This window comes from Sturnira hondurensis, unplaced genomic scaffold (genome assembly GCF_014824575.4).
Source record: "Sturnira hondurensis isolate 20B ecotype Veracruz unplaced genomic scaffold, ASM1482457v3 Scaffold0004257, whole genome shotgun sequence".
Lineage (NCBI taxonomy): Eukaryota > Metazoa > Chordata > Mammalia > Chiroptera > Phyllostomidae > Sturnira > Sturnira hondurensis.
The window spans coordinates 769,287-793,418 of record NW_028076888.1 but is presented as its reverse complement, the minus strand read 5'-3'; the positions used below and the strand labels follow the sequence as shown (position 1 = coordinate 793,418).

The window sequence follows — 24,132 nt, the reverse complement described above, 5'->3', positions numbered from 1 at the left end:
CCTAAAAATCCAGTTCATCATTTCACAGATGAGGAAACTGAGGCCCGAGAGAGGGACACCCTGCCCGAGGTTCCAGAGTGGGTTGGCAGCACAGCTGAGGCCAGAACTCACCCGCTCCTGGTTGGTAGATGAGCCCACCTCCCCCGACCCCTGCCTGATCGGCCACCCCTTCCCACGGGCCCGGAGGCTTGATACAGGGGTCCTGGCAGCAGGGGGCCATCTGGAATCGCCTCTCTTTGGCATTCTGTCCTCTGCCCTGGGGGAAGGATTCTACCTGGGGCTCCTGGCTCCGATCCTGGTCCAGAAGGCATGCGTGTCTGGCTGAGCTGGCCATGTCTGAATCTTCTCTCTGACCAGCTTCCAGAGGTCAGGCTCCCCTTGACCCCAGACCGTTCTTCCTCACTAGACAGTGGGAAGTGGGAGGGAGTAGAGAGTTGGGGGGCTGGGAGGCACGGCACCCCCTTGCCCTGCTGGGGGCACCCAGTGGCCTGTGTGGGCGGAGCTCATGGTGAGCACAGCCTGAGGACATGCTTCCCCACGTCGGTCCCTGTGGTTGTCCCCATGACCACGTCACACGTGGGGAGACTACGTCCCACGGAGGCTTCATCTCTTGCCCGGTCACCCCTGAGTGGTGGGGCAGGAAACTTGAAGCGGGTAACTGACTTCACATTTGCTGGAGGCCCGTGTGTGGGAACAGCAAGGAAAGCAAAGGTAGGTGTTTTCAGGGAAAGAAATGCCGCGTATTTGGAGGGTGATGGGATTTTGCAAAATAGCAGCTAGAGGTTTGTCAGTTGGGCCTGGAGAAGAATGTGCCTGTGTTCTCCTTGTGCAAAAACCCCCTTGACCATGAACCCTTGCTGTTCCCTCTCCTGTGTGTGTGTCTGTGTCTGTGAAGGTGGTTTCTCACCTGTGTTCCAGGTGTTGATTGTCACCAATGCAGTCCTCGCCTGGTGCGGCTGTCAGAACAGGGCTTTCTCTCCCATCTTCTCCCCACTCCTCATCCCAGCCAGAGATCCCTGCTCCAGGCCTGAGGCTTAGAGCCCACACGTAGCCTGAGGCCTTGGACCGCAGGGGTCTGGGGGGCCTACAGCTCATTGTGAGGCCCGGATATCCAGCCCCGAGGGAGTGGGCACCGGATGCCATGCCCAGACCTGTCTGCAGTCTCCTTCGCTCTGTGCACAGTTCTGGGCCTGTCCTCCCCACCCTGCACGGACCATCCTGCCCCGTCTGAGAGCCAGGCCTCTGGGGCAAATGCAGGTGATGGAGTGCTGAATGCAGGGGCAGCCACCCCCAGAATTCCCACGTGACCCTGGCACGTCACAGGACTCTTCTCCAGGTGATAGCAGGAGGTGGTGGGACGAGATTGGTTTCAGAGTCGGGCGGATCTGGGTTCAAATCCCGGGTTCGCCACTCACATCACAGCAGTGTTGAGCGAGGCACTCTGTGGCTCTGAGCCGCGGTTCCACCTGTGACAGGGGGACTGCCCACGGGCTGGTGTGGGGACCGAGACTGCGCACCTAAGAAAGCTCAAAAAACAGCACTTGCCCGAATCTGATATTAATAGTCTATTGATATTAATGGAACTCGCATTCCAGAAGGAGAGGCAGATGTGCAGACAGACAATTACACTCCAGTGTGACGTACGCAGCAATCGCAGCATTGTGTGAGGTGTGTGCTGGTGGCTGTGTGAGCCAATGAGAAGCCAGGAGCTAATACGCAGGGAAAGCTGAAAGGTGCCATGAACAGGGGAAGGAGGTTTAGCCCTCAGAGCCTCAGCCTCCCCTGTCCGCTCCTGGGGGCTGAGAGGAGGAGGAGCCTTGGTCAGGAAGGGCTCCCCCTGTTGTGCATCCCCTGTGGCTCCAGGTAGGGACCTCGGGAACCAGGACACAGTCACTGCTGCCTCAGCTTACAGAGGTGTATTTCCTGACATTTGCGACAAAGCACTCCAGCGGAACCGGGGCAAGGCATTGTCAGCGGGACTCAGGGTCCTGCAGCAGGCAAGGGTGCCTCCTCTGATTTACACCCTAGGCATCTGGCTTGCCCCGCCCTCGTCCTGGTCCCGGTTGTCGTGCGGCAAGCACGCTCCACCAGAGGTGGGCTCCAGGGTGCACAACAGTACTGAAACGTGCCCTGCTGGGGCCCAAGTCTGCAGAATGACGGAGCACTCTGAGCACACTCCAGCCCCAGGGCCTTTGCATGGGTGCTGTCCTCTGTCGGGAATGCCCTCCCCCTAAATACCCGAGTGGCTCATGCTTTCCTTTACTCTCGCCTCTGCTGAGTACCTTGCCCAGAGCCACCCTTCCCTGTTCCTCTCCACTGCTTTCCCCTGATTTACACTATCACCGCCCAACATGTTTCCTATCGTTTGTTTTTTTTTTTATTGTCTTCTCTGCTCCATGAGTGCAGGACATGCCTAGAACAATGCCTGGTATTGAATAGATTCTCAATAACTATTTTTTCATGAATGAAGGCAAGACAGGGAGAAGGAAGGAGAGAAAGGTTCTGAGAAGTCTTGGAGGGAAGGAACATGTCTAATTTTGTTTAAACCAATATTTCACACACTTAGTTGATAGAAATCTGAAGCACCGTTAGAAGTTCCTTATTCTCTACACATTCTGGGAAACACTGTGCTGTGGCTTCAGAACCACTGTATTTGTGTGCCCCACCCCTGCTTCTAATCCTCCTCTTCTGGTGTCCCAGGGACCCCCGTCTCCTCTGTGCAGTGGGCTGTCCTCGGCTCCCAGCCTGGCATTCCCCAGTGAGTCCCACTGCCCCAGACATCGGCTACTGCCATTATCACTCGCTACCCGAGTTCAGCCACCGCCCCCCCGCCCCTGAACCCTTCCAGACTCACCCCTGTAATTCCCCTGTGACTTGCAACAAGTGGTGACTCAGGCCAGCACTCCCATCCCCGGCCCACCTCACATGCATGTGCCACCTGCACCCACCTTGGGCTGCCTGCAAGTGTGTCCCTCCCACATCCTTCCAGTGGGAGGGACCCTTCCCTGGTCTTGAGCTAGTCAGCCATCTGGACTGATGGTGCTCAACCAGCTCTTAGCTTAGCATCACAGGGGAGACCCCCAGGGGAGGGCGATCCCACTGGAAAGGTGAGCCAGGGCTCAGCCCCAGCCTGGGAGTGGCAGCGGATGGGAGCAGGCCCTGGGCTCCTGCCGTGGCCTCTGAGCAGCCCAGCCCTCCCTCCCCAGGGTTGGGTGTGAGGTGCTTGCCGTCCCTTCCCTTGCCTCTCCCATCGTTAGAGCCTGTACTTAGCATGGCAGCCATGACAAGACAGAAGGCCTGGGTTCGAACGGCACTGTGCCTCTTGTAGGTATGTGACCTTGGCAGGTAACTTTGCCTCTCTGTTTCTGTGGTGGCAAGTGGGACTAGTATTTGTTCCTTTCTCCGAGGTGGCCATGACAATGACATGGGGGAGTGTGTATTAAGCAGGTAGCCCGGTGTCTGGCTGGAGTGGGTGCCATGGGAATGCAAGCCAACATTGTTATTTCACTCCAGCCAGGCTTGCCCCGGAATCCTCCCTTGCACTGGGGTTCATGAGCCTGAGGGCGGCCCTTCTTTGTCATGGTTTGGAACCCAGCTGGGCTTAAGAACTTCCCTGATTGTCCAGGCTGGGCAGTTCCCCCTGTCCCCACCCACAGCCCCCACCTTCATCCCACATTGGGCTTAGTCCAGCGCCTGCTGAGAGCGGGTGGGAGCAAACTTCATGGCCGAGTGAGTGAAGAAAGGCAGAGGCAGAAGACTGGTCCTTCCAGTGGGCTGTGGGCACTGCTCTCCTAGACCACATGGCTCTGGGCGCCCTGTGAGCCTGGCTCCCAGCCTAAGTGAGAGGCTGCCCAGCGGTGAGCCTCGCATCTTACCTCCTCACCCCGGGCACCGGTACCAGAAGCCTTGGGCCACGGAGCTTGAGTCTGACTTCAGCTTCCACATCGACCCTCCCAGGATCGATTTTTGTTTTTGTTTTTTCTGCCCTGGAGCGCTGTAACCATTAAGTTCTAGGCAGGGGTCAGGCCCCTGGGGTCCATCTGCTCGGGTTGCCTGCACAATTGAAATCCCCGAGCCCATCCTGGCTAGTTTTCTCATTAAGATGATTGGACTGGATTGATCCATTAGATCGATGGCTGGACATCAGCCGGTGGCAAGCCAGTCAGATGAGCCCGGACGATACACCTGGAGGTGCCCCACTGCACTGGAGTGGGCGCCCAGCCCTCTGGGGTGGGGCTCTGGGAGGCAGGGGAGAGGGTCAGGAGCCTCACCTGGCTGGACCTGCTGAGGAGGCAGCAGTGTATTCCCGCAGGGCACAGCACCAGGCTAAGAACCCCAGTGATCCCTGGGACAGCTGTTGGCGAGAAGTTAACATCCGGTGCGCACAGAGGTTTGAGCGTCCTTCCCAGGCAGTCTGCCTGTAATCGCCTTCCCCCACATCACCACCTCCATGGCCCAGGGTTGGAACTGCCTCTCCCCTTGGGTGGCAGGGGGTGTGCAATGGGAGATTTGGGGTCCAGGAAGCAAAGAGCCTTCCCCAGGGCTCTGCTCCCTTCTCACCAGGAGTAATTTGATTGTGAGGCTGGGACCGGAGGAATCGGGCACCTAGGACACTGTATCCTGGCGTGGATTTCACGGCTGCACAGAATGCTGATGGCGTTTAGGGAACGGCTAAGGGACCCGGAGTCCACTAGGTTTGGAAATGCGAGAGTAAATGCATTTTAGCACGTTCATTTCCTGCGGGGCCTGGCAAAGCTAACAGGTATCACGGCTCTCTAAGGGGGATGCAAGTGTAGTGTTTGACCACAGACCAGTTTTTCTGGGAAATCTTATAGAAATACACTCTGGCACTGCCCTCGGTTTCCAGCTGGTCTTACTTTTCAAGAGGAAATTCATCCCGACAAGAAGTGTTTTCAAGATTGGAGGGACCCACAGGAGTCAGGGAGCTTCCCAGGAAGGGAGACGTCAATGAGAGGGAAGAAGAAGGGGTGGTGAGCTGAGCCCCATTCCTGCTCAGTCGAGGGTCACTTAAGACCGCAGTGAGAACAGCGCCCCCTACGGTTGTGTTGTCTCTCTCTGCCACTCCTCACCCTGCATCAGCCAGGCAGCCCGCCCTCCTGACCGACTTCTGGCCTCACCTCCCCATTCTCCTTTCTCCTTAGGCTACTTGACTGTCAACATTGAGCCTCTCCCACCCGTGGTGGCTGGTGATGCCGTGACTTTGAAGTGTAACTTCAAGACGGATGGTCGCATGCGTGAAATCGTGTGGTACCGGGTAAGTCACCACCACTGACCGCCCCATGCCTATGGCCAAGGGGAGGGTCCCTAGGACCTGTCTGGAGACCCTCACAGGCTTGCCTATGTCTGCAGTGCTAACGCAGCTCTGGGCTGTCCTGTGCCCTCCACCAGGTCTCCATCCTCCCCTGAAACCCTCCTGCAAGACCGCTTTGCTTGGCCTGTTCTGCTGCTCTCCGGATCTGTGCCCCTCTGGTCTCTTTGTGCCCCTTCCATGATGCTCAGGAAACCCCGCTAGGACCGAGTGGAGTTGCTAAGGATGCCGCGGGCCCTGGGTGCAGTGTAACAACCCAGGGATGTCAAAGGGCGGACTCTCAGGCAGGAGGTTTTGTGTGGAGAGGAAAGTGGGGAGAGACACCAGGACAGCTTCCCGCCTTCTCAAAAACCAACTTCCAGAGCCAGTCTGCCTTCTAATTCGATTCCGCATAGGAACAGTCCTAGTGTGTGGCCCCCTAAGTTCGGGTCTGAGAAGGGACGTTGTTAGAGGCATGCAGGTGTCCACCTGCCCAGGGCCCAGGGTTCGGCAGCAGGAGGACCAGCTCGTGGTCTTGGGCACAAGTGTTGGTCTTTTCCAGCCCTGACAGAATCCTTCGTGTGAGTGAGCCAGGCACCCCAGGCTGGCCTCTCTGTGCCACAAGGGGGCTGGGGCTGTCTGGGCTCCGGGGAAGGTCCAGTTGGCATTGATATTCTTCTTTGCAAGGAAGGTGAGGTTTGCCCACAGCAAAGTGCCGCCATCTTGGCTGGGGGCTTGGTGGGGTCTCTCTTTCCATGGTTTAAACCAGAGGTCGGCAAAATCTTTCCAGGGAGGCCCAGAGAGGAAAACATTTCCTCTCTGGTGACCATATGGTCCCTGTCATGTGTAACAGCGACAGGACGCGTGTCGACGGAAGGGCATGGCTGGGTTCCAATAAAACTTGACTCACAGACGCTGAAATTTGAATTTCACGCCATTTTCACATGTCACAAAATACTCTTTAAAAAATGTTTTTTGCAACCACAAAAAGGTTGAAAAACCATTCCGGACTTGAAAGCTGTGCAAAAACAGGTTGTAGACGGATTTGGTCTGATTTTGGTCATAGTTTGCTGGAGCGCCCCTGATGTAAAACAGCGCTTCTCAAGCCCTTGCAGACCACACCAAATGGAGCTGCTTTCTATGGTGTGGATGCATCGGAGGGGAGAGTGGGGGTGGGGCGGTGGGGGAGGGAGGCGGGCACCCTTCAGTGGTCGGGCGTCTAACACTGGTTCCTCCACTCCTTCAAGCTCTGTCCGCATCCACGGGCAGCGCGTGGCACCTGCCGGGCCACACTCGCCCTCACAGCCAAGCCTCAGAACTGCACGCCCCCAGTCTCCTTCTTACTCTTGGTCCAGTCTGGCTTTGAACCATCCTGCCCTTGTACTTCCCTCTTGCAGTTTTGATCTTTGATTCATCGTTTGTGGGTGGATGCTGTTTTGTCGCCTGTGACCCCGGGCTCCTTTGAACCCAAATCCTTGTTCTCCACAGCCCGTCCCCACCGAGATTCACCTCTAGGGCCCCCCCACCCAGGCAGGCCAGGCCTCACGGGCTTGAGCTTGCCTATCGACAACACCCCACAGGGCCCTGGCTTTAGATGAGGTTTGCCTCCCCGTTAGATCAAGGGGCCTGGAGAAAGTCGAGGCATATGTTAAATAGTGCCACGGACTGACTCGCTAAGAGGCGTATTTACAGGCTACGGGAACTGCTTGGCTGACACACGCTGTGAGCATCTCATTAGCACCTGGCAGAAGGGCTGGGGTAAATTAACTCCAGCTCACTGCTGACGATGGGAGATGGGACCGAGTCTCTCCCTCAGCCCTCCGTCGAGGGGACCGGAGTGAGGGGTAGCGGAAAACCTGCCCAGCTGGCAGAGAGAACTGGGGACACCCGACAGGACCCGTTAATGGGAGTGAAGGCACCAGCAAGCCCCGAGACAGGAAAATACCTGTGGGCACCTCACTGCCTTTCCAGCCCTTGGAGCAAGTGTCCTCACTCTTGTTTGAAATCAAATGTCACCGTATCGCAGCAGCGACAGTCTGCAGAGGTCACTGCCAGGGTAGGGGAAATGCCAGTGCCAAGCCCAGGTGTAGGAAACCAGGTGGGCCTCCAGGCGGCTGAACTCTATGGTCTCTGAGGATGGGGCTGGGGAGAAAGACCAGGTTCCAGTTTGCATGGAGACCTCCCTTGCCCTTCTCCAACCCATCCCCCCACCCCAGCCCCATCTCCCGCCACCCTAGCCTGGGATCGCACCGATTGCTTTAAGAATCTCTTAAGGGTGTCAGGCCCTTCATATCAGGCTATGGTGGGTGCACTAATCAATTTATTTTATTTCATTTCACATCCTTTGACTGAGGGCCTCTGGAGGGGGGTATGCAGATATATGCAAATCACATGTAAATTGCCCACTGGAGCCAAATGCTTGGCCCCTTTCCCATTCTGTGGCCTGACTGAGGCAGCAGCTCAGCTGACTTGGGAGTCTCCTTGGACCCAGGCGAGCCCCGAGTGCCCTACGATGGTGAGGACGGAGTTGGAGGCTGGGAGGAAATTACAGGGAAATGGCTCCCGGCTGCCAGCTCCCTCTGCCTGCTGTCACTCTGGCCTTTTTCCTCTCTGATTGCTTCTTTTCCCAAGGAGCCAACTGAATGGAGGGAGATAAGAGCCTACCAAGATGGGGGTACCAGGAACCACGACTGGGCAAGGCTTCTGGGGAGAGTGAGAGAAGCAGCCTTTGGAGCCCAGGTCTCCTTTAGCCAGACCCCACCACCACCACACTTGAGCCCCCTATCCACTCCCCCCGCCCGCCCCCCCACCCCCACCAACAGGGAGCTGCTGAGCCAGCGCTGTTTGTTTTCTGTACATGTGTTTGCCTCCCCAGCTTCCTTCCCTCCTCCTCCATGAATGAGCTTACAGAGCCCGGCTTGGAAGGAAATGAATAGATTACACAGGCCCAGCCGGGCCTGATTCTCCAATCCCTTTAGAAGGGAAAAGCAGGGCATTGTGATGAGGCTACCCCTGTCCGCTCAGCCCAGTGGGCACAAAATGGACCAAAAACATGCGTAGAGCCCAGCAGCCTTCCCTCTGGTCCTAAAGACATGATCTTAGTAATGGGGTCATCCTGAGCTTTCAGAAACTTAGTGAGTAGAATGGATTCTTTGGGTAAATTGGGGAAGCTGATGAAATTGTCTGAAGCAAAAGGGATTGCCCCCTTGAGGTTAATAAGACCTCTGCCTGAGCATTCAGGAAGGTCTTGCCTTGTGGACCCCTTGGGAGTCAGGTGGGGGCAGGGAGAATAGGAGGAGGTGGCCTGGGTCTGCACCTTGGACACTGCCCCATGGCCTGGCCATTTTGTAGAAGACACCAAACTATAGACTCAAGAACGTGAACTGGACCAGACCCCCTGGGTCTGTGTTGTCCAACATGGTAGCTACTAGTCACATGTGGCTATTTAAATTTAAACTCTACTAAATCAAATTAAATTAAGAGGGTTTTTCCTCCATCAGACTAGCCACATTTTAAGCATTCACTAGCCACCCATAATTAGAGGCCATTGTTTCTATCAAAAGTTCTCCTGGACAGCTTACTGCAGATATTTGAATTTTTTTTTTTACGTGGCCTCTGAAATATACTGTGCTTTCCTGTCAAATGAATAGTAGCGAACGTTCACTGAGCCAGCTTTCCAGGAAAACTCGCTCCATAAATTGTTTCACAACCTGCCATCATTAGATTGTCGGGTGTGGAGGGGGTGGGGAGATGGATCATCTTCTCAGAAGACTTCTTTGAAAACACGTCATGAAGAGTTGTCATGCCCTTAAAGCTCTGGGTATCACAGTGGCCTATCAGAGCTCTGTTCAACTGTAGGATGCTTCACAGCCCTTTTCTCCATCTCCTGATGCTCTCTCCCCTGACGCACAGGTTCCTCTCCTAGTTTTGAGTCTCCAACGCCCCGTCTTCCCATCTCAGACCCATAACTCACCTTTTTCCCTAGAAAAATGCAGTGGCTAATTGAGTAGAAGCGCAATTCTGCGCTTGGCCAGTAGGGGACTCTCACCTAACAACCCAACTCCCCTAGCGTGCAAGTCAGAACTTGGCTCCAGAAAGTGAATGATAAATAACATCCTTCACTTAATCATTTGTATTCGTTTATACTTGTAATTGGGGGCTCCTTCAGTAATGCTGCTAATGCTAATTTGAGTGACTACCATTTGAGCCTTTACTCTGCGCTGTGTCTCCACGGCTATATTTCGTTTTCCCGTGGGCACTGAGAGGTAGGAATTATCATTAAGTGTGTTTTTTCAGATGCAGAAACTGAGACCATTCAAAGAGACCATCTCAGCTCGTGTTGCTGTTCCTGACTTTTGCAGAAAGTTCTAGATACTCTCTCCCCTGGGATTCCTCTGTGTGGGTCTGAACTCCAGCTTCTATCTCATGTCAAAACATGCGTCTGCCCACTGGGCCACGAGCACAAAGGCCACGTCTCTTCCGGGCTGTGTCCTACCAGGTGTGCCTAGCAGTCACCTCAGCAACTCTTTGTCAAATGCACAAACGGTAGGGCTGTGAATGTAAATGCTTGTGCACAGTTGACCCATCATGCCATGCACTCCTGTCTCCATGGCCACATGTGTACAGCTGAGAGCATCCTCCTGTTTGAGCGTGAGTGTGAGTCTTTAAATACTCAGGGGCTTTTGTGGAGGATGAAAAAATGGACCATTTCCTATTGGGGAATACTGTCTAAACTCATTTAGTTGGAGGTCATCTGCCCAGCAAGCAAAGCCAAAGGTGTGTTTATATCATAGAAATCCATTAAACAACCACAGAGAATCATGGGAGTTTAACCTTTCACAGTAGCTTTTATGATCTCACCTTTGCTTTGTCTCTTTCCTCCACAATTTCTTTCAAGAGCTACACCGGGCCCAGGTTACAAGGCCATGGTGAAGAGAGCCACAAAGCCAGATAGGAGAGCTACAAACAACGATCGTGTCCCCACTTTCAGGAGCCCATTATCTTGTCTCTTTCACCTGGTGGGGAACGTGTGCCTGGTGTTTGTTCTGTGGTGCAAATGCCTCCACGCCAATGCTACCTGGCCACTCGAGCTCCCACTTTGGGGCTCTGCCGGATGCCTTTGCAGTGAGAGCTGATGGCTGTTTGGGGCCATCAGAAAAGAGATTGGAGGCCAGGAAGGGTGAGGCAGAAAGAGAAAGGACTTAGGCCTCGGAAAACCTGCATTGGAGTACAGGGTGCATGACTTTGGACAGCGGCCTGATCTTTCTGCATTTTAGAAACCTCCTCTGAAACTGGCCATGAACACACCTCCACGGTAGACGCAAATGAGGTAACGTCTGCAACCAAACAAGCCCAGGACTTGGCTCATTATGGCACCTAGTTAATAAATGGTAGCCGTTGTCCTATCATGTGTCTTGGTAGTTTAAGGGATCCTGAGAGGGAAAGTATAACATGAGGGTGGAAGGTGTGTTCTGGGAAGATCACCAAGATCGGACTCCTGGATTTCCATCCCGCCGCCTACATTCTCCAAGGCAGGTGCACAGAGACTCCAGTTTACACTGGCCCTTTGTTCCTACGTGGTTGGGCTGGTGAACTCGTTGGAGTTCAATCCTCGGCACTGTCTCACACAGCTAAGCCTTTTCCGTGGCTCTTAGCTCTCTGTGGAGCAAGGAGTTATTTCAAAATGGCTTTACCGGCATCGGCTCTCTTAATCTCCATCCTTGACTCGGTCCTTTTGTTGTCCGAAACAAAATAGAAGACAAAGATTATAAGGGGGCATTACAGTCCCATGACGTCAAAAGAACAAGAAGGCAGATGCACCGTTGGTGAGGAGCACAGGCCAGGGCCCAAGTCCTGGGGTGCTGAGCTGGGCCACCCCATTGGCCCCTCTGGCTTGGAGCCCAGTACGGCAGCTACTCAACCTGGCTGCTCCTTGCCCCTCCCATGGACCCACACCCTGATCTTGGGCTCACAGGTCTTACAGCTCCAAGATCTGGAGAAGGAAGAGAATACAGGAGACAAGAGATCTTCACAGAGCCAGAGCCAAGCAGGCCCAAGCTGCCTCGTCCATCTCCCGCCCCTGCCCTTCCGAAGGTCTAGGACGAGCAATGTTCCAGGCTCAATCTTATCCCACCAGTCAACGGGGGAAAGAGACTCCCAGAGAGAGGGCCTGCCAGAGGACAGTTGACTGTAAAAAAATGTGATAACACATAAAGGAGGAATAAGAATAAGTTTCTAAGTCTGATTCCATTGCAATTCTTTGATTCCATCTTCAGCCATAGGTGGGACTCACCCCAAATCCTTGTCTCCCAGCTCCTCCTTCCAGGGATGGACTAGTGGGAAAAACCTTAAGCTCCCCCTAGAGGTCAGAGTATGAATTGCAATTACTTCTGTGCCCACCCTTAGTCTTGAACGGAAGCTTGGTTGTAAAGGCGTTGCCCCCTCTGACTGCTCTTTAGAATTTTCAGAGGGGCCTGTAAAAATGTACTATTGGCTGAACCTTACTCTACGGTTATTGAGTCAGAATCTCCAGGATGGGAGCCTCAGGGCGTTTGTTCTTGTAACCAGCTCCTCCAGGTGATTGCAGTGCCCTTGGCCCAGCCAGGGACCAGGTTCTGGTGTTTGGGAAACTGATACCTGGAGCTGCTCCATTCATTTATTCAACATGAACTCAGCACATAGTTACCAGTCAGATGGTTCTAGGCACTTTGGTGGGGGGGGAGCGCACACCAAGAAGCAAGACAACAAGATCCTGAAGTCATGCATTTGACCTTGGGGGAGGAGTTAAAAAGAAACAAACAAGAAAAATACCAGATAGTGACAAGGGCAGTGCATATAGTGAAAATAGGCTAATGGGCTAGAAAGGGATTGGGTGGTCGGTGCATATAATTAAAATAGGCTGGTGGGATAGGAAGGGATTGGGTCAGCAGGCAAAGCCTCATTTAAACCAAGGTGTCAAAGGCAACAGAGAACCCACCATGCCAAGGGGAGGAGGAGGCAGAGTATTCCAGGCCGAAGGAGGAGCAAATGCAAGAGACCTGTGTCGGGACCCAGACCTTCTGTTCTTCACATGTTCGAAGAACAGAAGGAGGTCCCACCACGTGGCCGGAATGAGCCAGTTAAGAGATGAAGCGAGACAGGTGGGGAGGACTGTTCACGCCAGGCCCTGTACTCAGGCACCCGGACCTGGAGTCATTCTAAGGGCGGCTTTGGAGGGATTTATGCAAGGAAGTAGCAGGACCTGGTTTACCTACTGAAAAGGTCACTTCTGGGTACAGACTGAGTTGTGGGGGAGGCAAGACTGGAAGCAGAGAGACCACAGCTCAGGTAAGAGGCGACAGTGGCCGGGTGAGGACTAGGATGATGGAGATGAAGAGAGGGGAGAAATCCCGCTGTGACTTGCAGGAGACGTTTCAAGGGCTTGCCAACGTGCAGAAGGGGTGAGGGGCAGGGAGGGTCCAAGGTGAGTCTGGGCTGTCAGGCTTGACTCGGAGAAGAGGAGGAAGGAGACTGCTGGACAGGATTCCCCGTCCGCCATGCTACCTGACAATGGTTCTGACACACGGCGACGCAGCTGTCAGAGGGGCAGTGGAGGTGACAGTCTGGAATCTGGGGAGACGTCACCACTGGAGACTGGTGCTTGGAACATGGATAGATGTAAAGCCATGAGCCTGGATGAGATGACCCAGGGAGGGGAGCAAGAGAACAGCACCCTGGACGCCCCAGATTTATAGACAGGAAAGCAGACCAGTCAAGAGACTGAGAAGAAGCAGCCGGCAAGATAATGAAGAAAGCTGGGAGTGAGGCGTTCTAGATCCCAAGAGAGAATAGTCAGCCGTGCCCAGTGCCTCGGGGAGGTGACTTAAGATAAAAACAGAGAAATGACCGTGAACTTGGCAACATGGTGCCCTCTGGGGATCTAGATAAGAATAGCCTTCTTGGAGTTAGTAGGGGCAGAGGTCTGGCTGGGGTGAACAGAAGGAAGCACTGAGGCCAGCTGTGACGTGGCCTTGAGGTTTTGACTATTAAAGGGGTTTGACCTTGAACTTCCAGACAAACTTTTGGAGATAACATAAAGACACAATTGCTTCTTTCTGGCTCATCTCCACTTGCAGGTCCTTCATAAGCTCCCAACTACATTATTCCAGCCTCGCCTTCCAGAACAGGTGGCAGCCTTGATTTCTTCCTACAGACGTGAGAGCGGCTGCCCAGCGAGTTTAGGGGATTCTGGAGTAAGCAAGCTATGTATTTGGTATCTGGAAGAAGGCTCTCAGCTCTACCACCCAATGAACTCAGTGGCCTTTGGACCACAGCCATTCACACAACCTTCCTGAGACCCTCTTGCTACTCAGGACTGGAGATAGGAAGAACAGTGGGCCCACTGCCCCCGAGTGGGGAGGTTCCAGTCCGGCTAGCTGTCATTAAGTTGTAAAGATCTGTTTCCTCATCTGGTCAGTAGGCTTGATGGACTTCCCCTAAGCCTCTCGCAGGGGTCTGTGTGAATCAAAGAAGGCGCCCTGCACACAAGTCCTTCCCATCACCTACGAGCGGGCGCTAGGGAGACAGGCTTTGCTTCTACTACTTCATCTCTCTTTCCCTCCTGGCCTAGTCTTACTCACTCTGTCCTCTGTGAAGCCTTCTGACCTGGCTCCCCAAGATGGAATGAAGAGATCCTCCTGCTGTCTTCCCTCCCCGTGTCCTCCACGCTTCTGTTCGGGAGCTGTCCCTTGTGTTTCGGTTATCCGTCTTGTCTTCGTCTCTGTGGCTGAGTTTTATTTATCTGCTTATCCAATGTGTGCCCTCCCCTGCAAGCCCCAGGCCAGGGTCCTTATGTGGGGTCTCCAGATCCCTAAAAAGCAGGCAGATAGGCTTCTGGGGGTGCTTGAAACCCCAGCAAGTGAGCCCAAATGTGTTGTGTGCATTTGGCAGGGGGAGGGGGCTGAAGATTCTCAGAAGGGTCTGTGACACCCTGAAAAGTTCAAGAATGGCAGCAGCAGATGCCCAGGTGTCTGTGAGTGTGTGTGTGTCGGGGGCGGGGGGGCGCGTCACGATCGCAATGGTGGCTCATCACACTCCCCCCTCAGGATGGACCTAGGAGACTAAGGGGCTGCAAGGCCACCTCAGAAAGTCTGCGGTCCATGAGCCTCCCGGGGGCCTGGGAGGAAGAGGTGCTGGGGTGGCCTCGGGTGGGAAGAGCAGCGGGTGGGGGGAGGGGTGCTGTCAGGCTGCCTTCAGCTGCCACAGGACTGTCAGGTGGGGTGTGCCCTTGGCTGGGAAGAGAACATAGAGGAAAAGAAAGGAAAGGATTGCTTTAGTGGTACATCATTGCTACTCTTGCCACATGGGGAGATATTCTGACCAGAGAAATCCATCCTCTTTTGGGGAATTAACATCAGGTTTCTGATACTGGCAATGAGACCATTTCTCTGCCCAGAGGCTTTCATATGGGGCTGATAAAAGCTCTTGACTCCCAAATTGTTGAAATGGGGTGCCAACAGTTGTCATGGACACCCAAATAACAAGACGTTCTATTGGCCACGTGTGGACTATACCAGGAATGAGCTGACCCATTGGATAGCTGTGAAAGACACAGTGGACTGAGTGCAGCTCGTGAAGGTCAAGGACTTAGCTCACTCCGGGGAGTCTGTCCTCACTTACCAAGTGCACAGAACAGAAGAGCAGGGGCCTGGAGGCAAAACGTCCTGCTGTGTGACCTGGAGCGAATCACTTTCCCTCTCTGAGCCTCAGGACCTTCATCCATAAAATAGAAGGGTCAAGTGAGATGATCTCTATAGAACGTGTTGCCTCTTTCCCACCTTGCAGCCGATCTTGCTCCTCCCTTTCCCCTGGAGGACTCCGGGCTGGCGGCAGAGGCTGGTGCTTCCCTGACGGGATGTTCCCTGGGGTGAGGCTTGAACAGTTCATCAGAGATGGAGCTCTTGGCTTGAATTGCTGTCGGGGCCTCTGAGCCGGTGGACTCCGGAGCTATATTAAGCCCAGAGTGTGATTTCCAGAAGACTGCCTGACATAGCCCTGCTGGGCTTAAATGACAAGGGGGCTGACTTAACTTGTCAGAGAAGGATTTAAGGTGAACTTCCACTCCAGCATGCCAATGTAATAAAATAGCATGACTGAAATGAAGGATGCTTCCCAGAAGACAAGCTCAGAATCCTCCGCCCTCCTCAGTCCTTCCTCTTCCTTTTCTCTCTGCTTTTCGGTGTTGGGTGGGTCATTTTCCTAGGAAGGGTGACTGTGTCCTCTCACCAGGAGACTTGGAGATGTCCACGGGGCAGTCACACCGTCTCCCTGCTGCACACGGGCACAGCCTGAAGCTTTTCTAAAGAGCACACATCTGATCGTATCGCCTCGGGGTGGCACCACTCTTTACAAGAGCTCTCATTACCTTAGGACCAAGTTCAAGGTCATTGGCCTAGCGTACGAGGTTGCTCGTGATTTCTCCAGCCTACTTTTCTACCACATCCTCAAGTGGGCTCACCACTCAAATGGTCTATTTTCAGTTCTCAGAACTGCCGACCCTCTCTCTCACCTGCGCTCTGACGCGTACACTGCTTCCTCTGCCTGCCACACCCCTGTTGGGCTCAGACTTGCCCTCCAAGGTCAGCTGCAGTATCACCCCAGAGACCTTGCCCATCCTTCCCCCCTTGCATCTTCTCCCTCATGCAACTGCCATGACCCAGGCTGACTTTGTTTCTCAGAACGCTCTCAGAACAACTCTACATTATACCTTAACACACTGGGCTCGTGGGTTCATTAATGCAGCAGCTATTTCCTGAGCACCTATTATATGCCAAGCTGGGAACAGGGCACTGAATGGGAACAACCTGGCCTTGTTTTTAGGGAGCTTGTCATTCAGCAGGGAAACAGGTGTGACATGAAAGATTGCTAAATAAATGCTTCCTTAAATTGGGTTAACCTACCCAAAATGGGCGGGCGTCTGCTAGCCGAGAGCCACAACAGGGTGATTGTAGTCATTGCGTGTCTCTCCCAGAACGCAAGCCCCTTGTCGGTAAGGACCAGTCATCCTGTTAGTCTTTGTATCTGAGCACATAGCTTAGAGAATGAATGAATGAACAAATGAATAAATGAATGAATGTCTTATGTGGTTGTGAGGGACACAGAAGTCAATTCTTAGTTGATGGGGTAAAGAATTTTCTCACAAAGTTTTTCAACAATGAATGGGATGCCTTGGGGACCGCTGAGGGTGTCTAGGCAAATGTCACGGATTCAGGGATGGGACTTCTGGCTTCCTAGTGCGCGTGAGCCCAGGGCCGGAGGTTGCCGTCGGCATCAGCTCTGGAACGCTGTGCTGCAACCAGCCCGGCTGCCCAGCAGTGGCATCATGGCAGGGTGGGGATGGCACGCCCGGCCAACGCGGCCAGCCCCGCACCGAGCATGGGGCACTGGGACCCAGAAAGTTCTGCATTCCCCGGGGAGAGGGGCGACAGTGAGTGTTCTGGGAATCAGGCTCGTGTGCCCCCCCGCCTTGAATGCACATTCAAGGGAGACGAGGCTGCAGGCACCCGGGAGCCGAGAGGAGGGGGCGGATGGGAAGGAAGCTGGTAAGAAAGACCGGGTCCAGAAAACCACTGTGCAGCCGAAGGCCTTGGAAAACACTTCTCAGGCCATGTCGCGTGCTCGAAGCCCATCAGCGAAGCCTCTCGTTTTTCAGAGGGTACAGACCAAAACCCTTGGCATCGCCTTGCAGGGCCATGCTTGGTCTGGCCCCTGCCTGCCTCTCCAGACTCACTGCCCCGTGTGCTCCTACGAATGAAGGCGCCGTGGTGTTCAGAGGCCCCAGAGAGTCATAGCAGGAGGAAGAGGAAGACCTGGGGAGGGGCATCAGGGGCCCTGCAGACTGGACACTATTATTCTCATCTCAGAGCCAGGAAAGCAGGTTTGTCCACGTTGGGCAACTTACTGTAAGTTATGCTCCTAAAGAGTGGTCAGGTCAAGCCTTGACCCCTGCTGTCTGACTCCAAAGCAATGGCCTTGATGTTAGGCTCCTTTGAAGGCCATCAGTGCCGCGCTGAGGGGTGGGAGGGGTTACCCTTTGAGCAACAGGAACCCAAGGGCCAAACCCTTAGGAAGGCTGAACTCTGGCTTAGGGAGCCTGTCCCATTGCCGTGATCACTGTTAATGCCATCACTATAGTGTAGGTCAGGCGCTTGGTCAGGATGTCACAGAACAGCCTACTGAATGCTCCCAGACAGTAAGGTAGGGCGAGGTTTGTACAACAGCCTGTCTGACTTCCCCTTACAGCCCCACCTTCTCAGCATCCGGCCTGGGCCGCAGAGCCAACAGGGGCCGTCTGGGTGCCCCCTATGGGCAGCTCTGCAGTCTTTGCCACGGGAATATGTACAACGGGCTGTCGGGCTGGCTGTCCTCGTTATCACACGGCCGGGGCCACCTGTCTGCAGAGGCAGAGTCCAGGTTCACTGTCAGCGTCAAAGGGAGGCCAGAGGGAAAACACAGCTTCCACCCCGCAGAGAGGACACAGGCAGCAAGGTCCACCTGCCCCGACAAACACGCAGAGCAGGGACGGTCCCCTCCCCTCCGTGCCCCTCCCTGAATGCTCCTCTCACACCAGGTGGCCGCCCGAGTTCCTCTGGTGAACATTACAGAATGTTTGGTGATACCGTATTCTTCAAACCATGGCACACAGCCCTTGGGAGTCTGTTAATGAGGGAGATGGGCGGCCTGGATTTGTGGCAAGTCTGAATTGAAGACTATGCTTTAAGAAATGAAGTATTATTATTATTATTATTATTATTTTGCAAGGTGATGGAGTGACTCAAATGAGTCTCAACATGTGTTATCAAGTAGTGGTCCTTGGGGGACCTGCTTTCATGCTTATAATAATCATTTTAATTGGCACATTAATTATATGTGAGCAGGTGCTTCCCAAATAATTGAAGGTGTTGGAAAGCTGTTTATTTCTTTAAGTGGTTTAAACATCCCCCTTTGACCCTGTTTACTCGGTGAATGTGAAATCACGCAGGGCCTGTCCTTTGGAGACAGAGAGACGTGAAGCTTGGCTGAGTGTGCGGCTCTGAATCGATGAGGTCTCTGGTTCATGCTTTCAGATTCCTTCACATACAGAACTGACACCGTAGAAAACCTGTGCAGGGTCCCAGGTGCAAGGCAGGGATGCCATCGCTAGCTCACGCTCTGCTGGGAGAGACGGACGTCACAGAGACAAGGGGGAGGGGCCCTCACCCTAGTCTGGAACTGTTCTGGAAGGAGGAGGGGGCAGAGGGCCTGGCAAGCAGAGGCAAGAACAGATGCAAAGACCCAGGGGTTGGCCCATCAAAATCCTACTGGGCGCTGGTGAAGGAGCGGGGGGCAGGGGGTGGGGAAGAGGGGCCCGGCGGAGCGTGCCACATCTGGGGTTGCACATGGTGGAGCTTGGATTATACCTGGAAACATTCAGAAGCAAAAGAACAGCAGCATCCAATTTCAAGGAGTCTCTAGACCCCTCCCGGAGGTGTCTGAAAAGCATCTGCAACTTAACTTGGCCAAAGTGAAATTCTGTCTTTTTGCCCCCAAACCCGTTCTTTCCTAATTCCTCCCCATCTCAGGAAATGGCATTTTCATCCACCTGGTTACTTAAGCCAAAAACCTAGGGATCCTTCTCGTCCCTTCCCTTCCCTTGTTCCAACACCACTTCACCCCCCAGCTCTCCCATTGGTCAGACCTTATGCCCTGACTGCCCCTGCTTCTTCCCAGGTCCCGGTCAATGTGTCTCTCACCACTGAGGCTTCGCAGGCTCCGAACTGCTTCCACTCTTGTCCCTGCTCTTCCCCGACCAGCGTCCACGCAGCAGCCAGAGTCATCCCTTGGCTTGGACTAATACTTTAGAATAAACCCCCTGAGGGTGGCTCTGGCCCTGCCCCTGCACGGCCTCCCACCACCCCAGCCTTGTAAGTGGTCCGTAAATACCCCCAGTCCACTGTTCCTGAGAGGCCAAATTGGCCCCACCAATCCTTGATGTGCAGAAGCTTACGGTGGGGTTTCAAAGAAGAGCAGCCTGCCCCCCAAGCAGTGCGTGGCCCCAAGGTGAAGGGGCTGCTGAGCAAAAGGGATGCGGGAGGCAGAAAGGTCTGAGCTCAACTCTAGGCTCTGCCTCTTCCTCCATCACCTCTGTCCACCTCCACTTCTGTGTCTGTGAAATGGGCTGGCGATTATCATGTGGGCCTCGAGGGAGGCAAGTGAGAGTGGCCGTGGGACCCAGTTTGCCTGAAGTAGTCCTCCTTGTGCTTGTTTTCTGAAGGTGATTGTTAAGAGCGTCCCTTTTCAGCCTCAAAAAGCGTGTGGGTTAGAGTGTAGATGTTGCCAATTTGGCTTTCCACGGGTTAGCTCTCGTGATGGCACTTTGGTTCTCTGTGAGCACGGGCTAGGGGACAGGTTCAGGGGCAGAGCTCTGCCCGTTGCCAACAATCCCGAAAAACTGAGTAGTGGTAGGAAAGAGAGAGGGGCACTAGCCCCTGGGCTGAGGGAACCCTGACCTTGACTCCACGTCTCTCTCCCTTTCCAGTGTGGACACTGTGCCATGATCCTACTCAGCCACTAGGCTGAGAAAGGGGTGTGTGTGTGTGTGTGTGTGTGTGTGTGTAAGAGTCGCTGGTTTAAATGGGTTGGGTAGGGATGCTGGGGATGATCCAACTACTTTGCTGCACTCTCTCTGGATTCGTCATCCACAGAGTTACCGGGAATCGCCTGTCCCAGGTGGGGTGCTGGGAGAGGCAGCAGAGGTTCTGTCCAGTGGGATAAAGGAAACTGGTGATAGTCCCACACTTGCCTTTTAGGCACATATCTGACAGGCACTTTTATACATGTCAGTCTTTTAGTTTTGTTTGTTATGTAATTATATTATCTGCAAATAATGATAAATATTCTCGTCTAACACCTGTGCATCTCGTAATGTATGAAAACTCAGATTGTGGGACCAGATCACTTGGATTCAAATCCTAGCTTTGTCACTTAGAAGCTGTGTGACTTTGGGCAAGTTATTTAACCTCTCTGTGTCCCAGTTTTCTGACCTTACATAAGAACTTAGAACAGTGCCTGGCACTCTGTAAATGTGACAGGTGTTGTTATTGTTACTGTTGGTGTTGTTATTACTTATTGAACTTATTACATTGTCTTGCCTTAGTCCATTGGTCCATTGTCTAAAACTTCCAGAATGCTTATAAAATCATTCCTTGACTTATTTTTGTTATTCATAGGATTGCATTTATTTTAATATTGCATATGATATATGTTCTCAGTATCTGATACATTTTTTTCACGTAAAGGAAGTTTACTTCTATTCCAACTTCACCTAGAGTTTCTATAAAGAAAAATAAATAAAATGCTTCTTAAGTATCTATTGAAGTAATCATATGGTTTTTCTCCTTTAATTTACTAATGCAATGAATTATGTTCATGATTTTCCTAATATTGATCCTCCAGTGGGATTTTATAATTTCTTTAAACAAATATCTTGTGCCCCAAATTAAAAGAACTTTCAAGTATTTATTTTTATTATTATAAATGGAATCTTTTTCATTGAATTTTCTGTGGGTCTCTGGGATGTAAGAATGCAATGCAATTGATTTTGTGTGTGTGTATGTGTGTGTGTGTGTGTGTGTGGCTTTATCTTGCATCTTACAAATGAGATGAATTCATTTAATAACCATGTGGTAGCTTTCCTTGTATTGTTTGGGCACTCAGTCTTCCCAGCTGGCATTTTTCTTTCTTTCTTTTCTCTATTTTCTGGATATGCATTTGTCAGTGAACACGTGTGCATTAAGCACCTACTAAGTGCCAGGCACATCCTCATTACTCTCGTGGCTGTTCAGCAGGGTGAGGTGGTGGGACTACTGTCCTCAGCTCAGAGAACAGAGAACAGAGATGGGAAAGAAATCTCCCCAGGTCCTAAAGCCACTTAGATTCTGATTGGGATTCACACACCATTAACCCCCAGACCAGGCCACTTCCCCACCGATGATGAGTCTCCTTTTACAGGGGCAGGAGTACGTGACTTTGACCCCAAGGAAAGTGAGGGTCAAGATGCACTCTGGGACTCATGCACTAGTCACTTCTCAAAGTGAAAGTGAAGCTGAGTGCCCTGATGCTAAAACCTGACCTTGAACTGTCAAGTACTCTGTCCATCTCTTTGCCCTTGAGTCTGGAACTTGCTTAGACTAAAAAGAAGCTGATCTTTCCATTCTAGTTTTTTCTCTGGAGACGTACCTCCGCTCTGAGGGGCTTGGGTTTGGAGTTGCAGTGTGCCATTGTCCCAGGCTTCCCCCGAGCTTATGGGCGATGCTCTCCTACCCCCTTGCTGTTGGCATCTCGGAGCCCAACAGGCTCCACTCACTGCCTGGCATGCCTCTCGCTGCCTCAGGCCCCACAGCTTGCTGCCTGTCGTCTCGCTCTGGTTTTTCAAGCTAATTACTCCACCTCATCATTGTGCAGACAGCCCCCTTCCCTGTTCCCAGCATCTCACACCCCTAGGAGCATGTCTCTTGTAATCTCCTTTCACCTAACACCAGGCAACTTAATTATCCTTGTGGAGTTTAGGACTCCACGCTCCAGGCCTGTCCTCACAATCACCCTCTGCCATCTGGCCCCTCAGGCTTCCTCTGGCCTTCTGCACAGATAGCGGCCGCTGTCTTGCCCCAGAGTCCCCGGAGTAAGACCCCACCTGGGAGCGGGACAAAGAAGGCAAAGGGGGACTGACTCAGTGTGTATCCTAATCACCAAATCCCATGCTTGGGACACCCGTTGTTAATTCACACCAAATTGCCGTGTGGGTTTGTAACAGCCTGTCTAGCCTGGCGCTATGGCACCAAAGAGCTGCCCTGCTCAGAACCCACGGGCCCGAGAGCCTCGTGGGCTCTGCCCAGGCCCTGCCCCCCACCCCAGCTCTCAGAGACCGTGGGAGATTCATCATCTGCTGAGGCTGAGTTTGGAAGCTGCTTGGGACTCAAGGAAGAGAGAAGAAATCCTGGATTATTCACGCCACGCCAAGCACTGAGCTAAGAGCTGTCCATGCACCACCCGAGGCAAGAGCTACGCGCAGCTCCGTCGTATGTACGGGAAAAACTGGGGCTCAGCTATGTGTGAAGTGGCTTCCCCAGAGTGGCAGGTCTGGAGTTCCACACCAGGCCCTCCTGACTCGAACCCCACTCTGCCTATATTCTGCTCTCTTGAGATGGTCAGTGGCTAGGACTCTGACACTCTGACACTCTACACTTCACAGGGGCCACTGGTCTCCATGACACCAGGATGGAGCTGGCTCTTGTCAGGCTTCCAGACGTGAGAATGACACTCCAGCCTGTGCCAGGAGTTGGAGCAGCAAATGTGTCCCCTTTCTCCTCGGTGCCATCAAAACCCCACCTGGGCCCTGGGCTGGTATGGCTCAGCCTGTGAAGCAAAGGGCCGCTGGTTCAATTCCCAGTCTAGGGCACACGCCTGGGTTGTGGGCCAGGTCCCCAGTAGGGGATGCAAGAAAGGCAACCACACATTGATGCTTCTGTCCTTCTCTCTCTCTCTCCCTTCCCCTCTTTAAAAAATAAATAAATAAAATCTTTAAAAACAAAAACACCCCACCTGCGACTCACAGCCATAGTTCCACTAACTGCCTGCCTTCGTCATCCTGGGTGGTGGCAGGGAACAAGAGCTGTCCTTTGAGTGTGAATGTCCAGAGCGTGAGGCAGAGAGGGGCATTGAGAGCTCCCGTGGGGGCCTAGCCAGCGAGCTCGTGGGTTATGGCGGGTCCCTGGCCTCTCAGAACCTTTGTTACCTCATCTGGCCATGAGAGAAATGGCATCCTCCCACGGGGTGTTGTGGGGATAAAATGAGATCATTCCAGCTGGTGATTACCATAGTGTCTGGCAAATAATATGCATAACGATATACAGAGAAGCTAACGCCGAGCACCGACCATAGGCCAGACACTGCGTCGCTGTGTGAGTCCGTCACATATGGCAACCCTGTGGGTAAGAGCTGTCGTTGTTCCCATTCTGTAGACGAGGAGCCTGGGGCACAGACAGGCAGTAACTTGGTCAAGATCACACAGTCAGTAAGTTAAAGAAGTGGGATTCCAACCCCGGCAGGCAGCCGGGCTCTAGGGTCTCCACTCCTATTTAGTGAGTACTTCGAAATGCCAGCTCCTTCCCCTTGCCTCCCCGCCTTCACCCCATCTCCTTAGGCTAACGGAGCCACAAGCTAAAAGGAGAGAACACTCCAGTGAAAAAGGCCCTGGAACAGAAGCATCCACACAGCATGGAGGTCTGCCCCCTGGGGAGAGAGGCCCACCCAACGCCACCGGGGGAGAGGTCGGCAGCTCGTTGGGATTATAGATTTCCTGCGAGCGAAGTCTGTTTTTCTCCCCGTCTCTGTGTCCCTTCCGTACTCCCCGTGTGGGTCTGTGCGCACAGCGGGAGGCCCGGGCAGTGCGGGCTCACGCGACTTTGAAGGGAGAGGCAGCCACTCATTTCCAGTGGCTGGAATTAACCCCCATGTGCTCCTTAAGACCTTGCGCCACGTCGGGGGGCTTGTGTCAGTCGGTTGGAGGCTGGTTTCCGTGGTGTTGGGGAAGTTCTGTGCATGGTTTATGGGTGGTCTTTGCAGGGAAGTGGTGCTGGGATTTTCCGTTAGAGCCGGGCAGCGTGCTGTGGTGGGTTTCTGGGTTAGAGGGTAGGGGCTGGAAAATGCCTCTGAAGTTCAGACAGCCTCCTTCTCGGTGCCTCGGCACATTGGTTCAGTGTGTGTACCTGCCCTGGGCCCTAGAACACAGATATTGGTAAGGGATGGTT

The 24,132-nt window shown here is 53.4% G+C and overlaps 1 protein-coding gene across 1 annotated transcript in view; it reads left to right on the top strand.

Annotated features, from left to right (window-relative positions):
- IGSF21 (immunoglobin superfamily member 21) overlaps positions 1–24,132 on the top strand; it is a 229,312-nt gene that overhangs the window by 97,858 nt on the left and 107,322 nt on the right. The window contains exon 2 of the mRNA XM_037045071.1: positions 5,163–5,275. Within this exon, the coding sequence (XP_036900966.1) occupies positions 5,163–5,275 (113 nt within the window). The remainder of the gene's footprint in view (positions 1–5,162; positions 5,276–24,132) is intronic.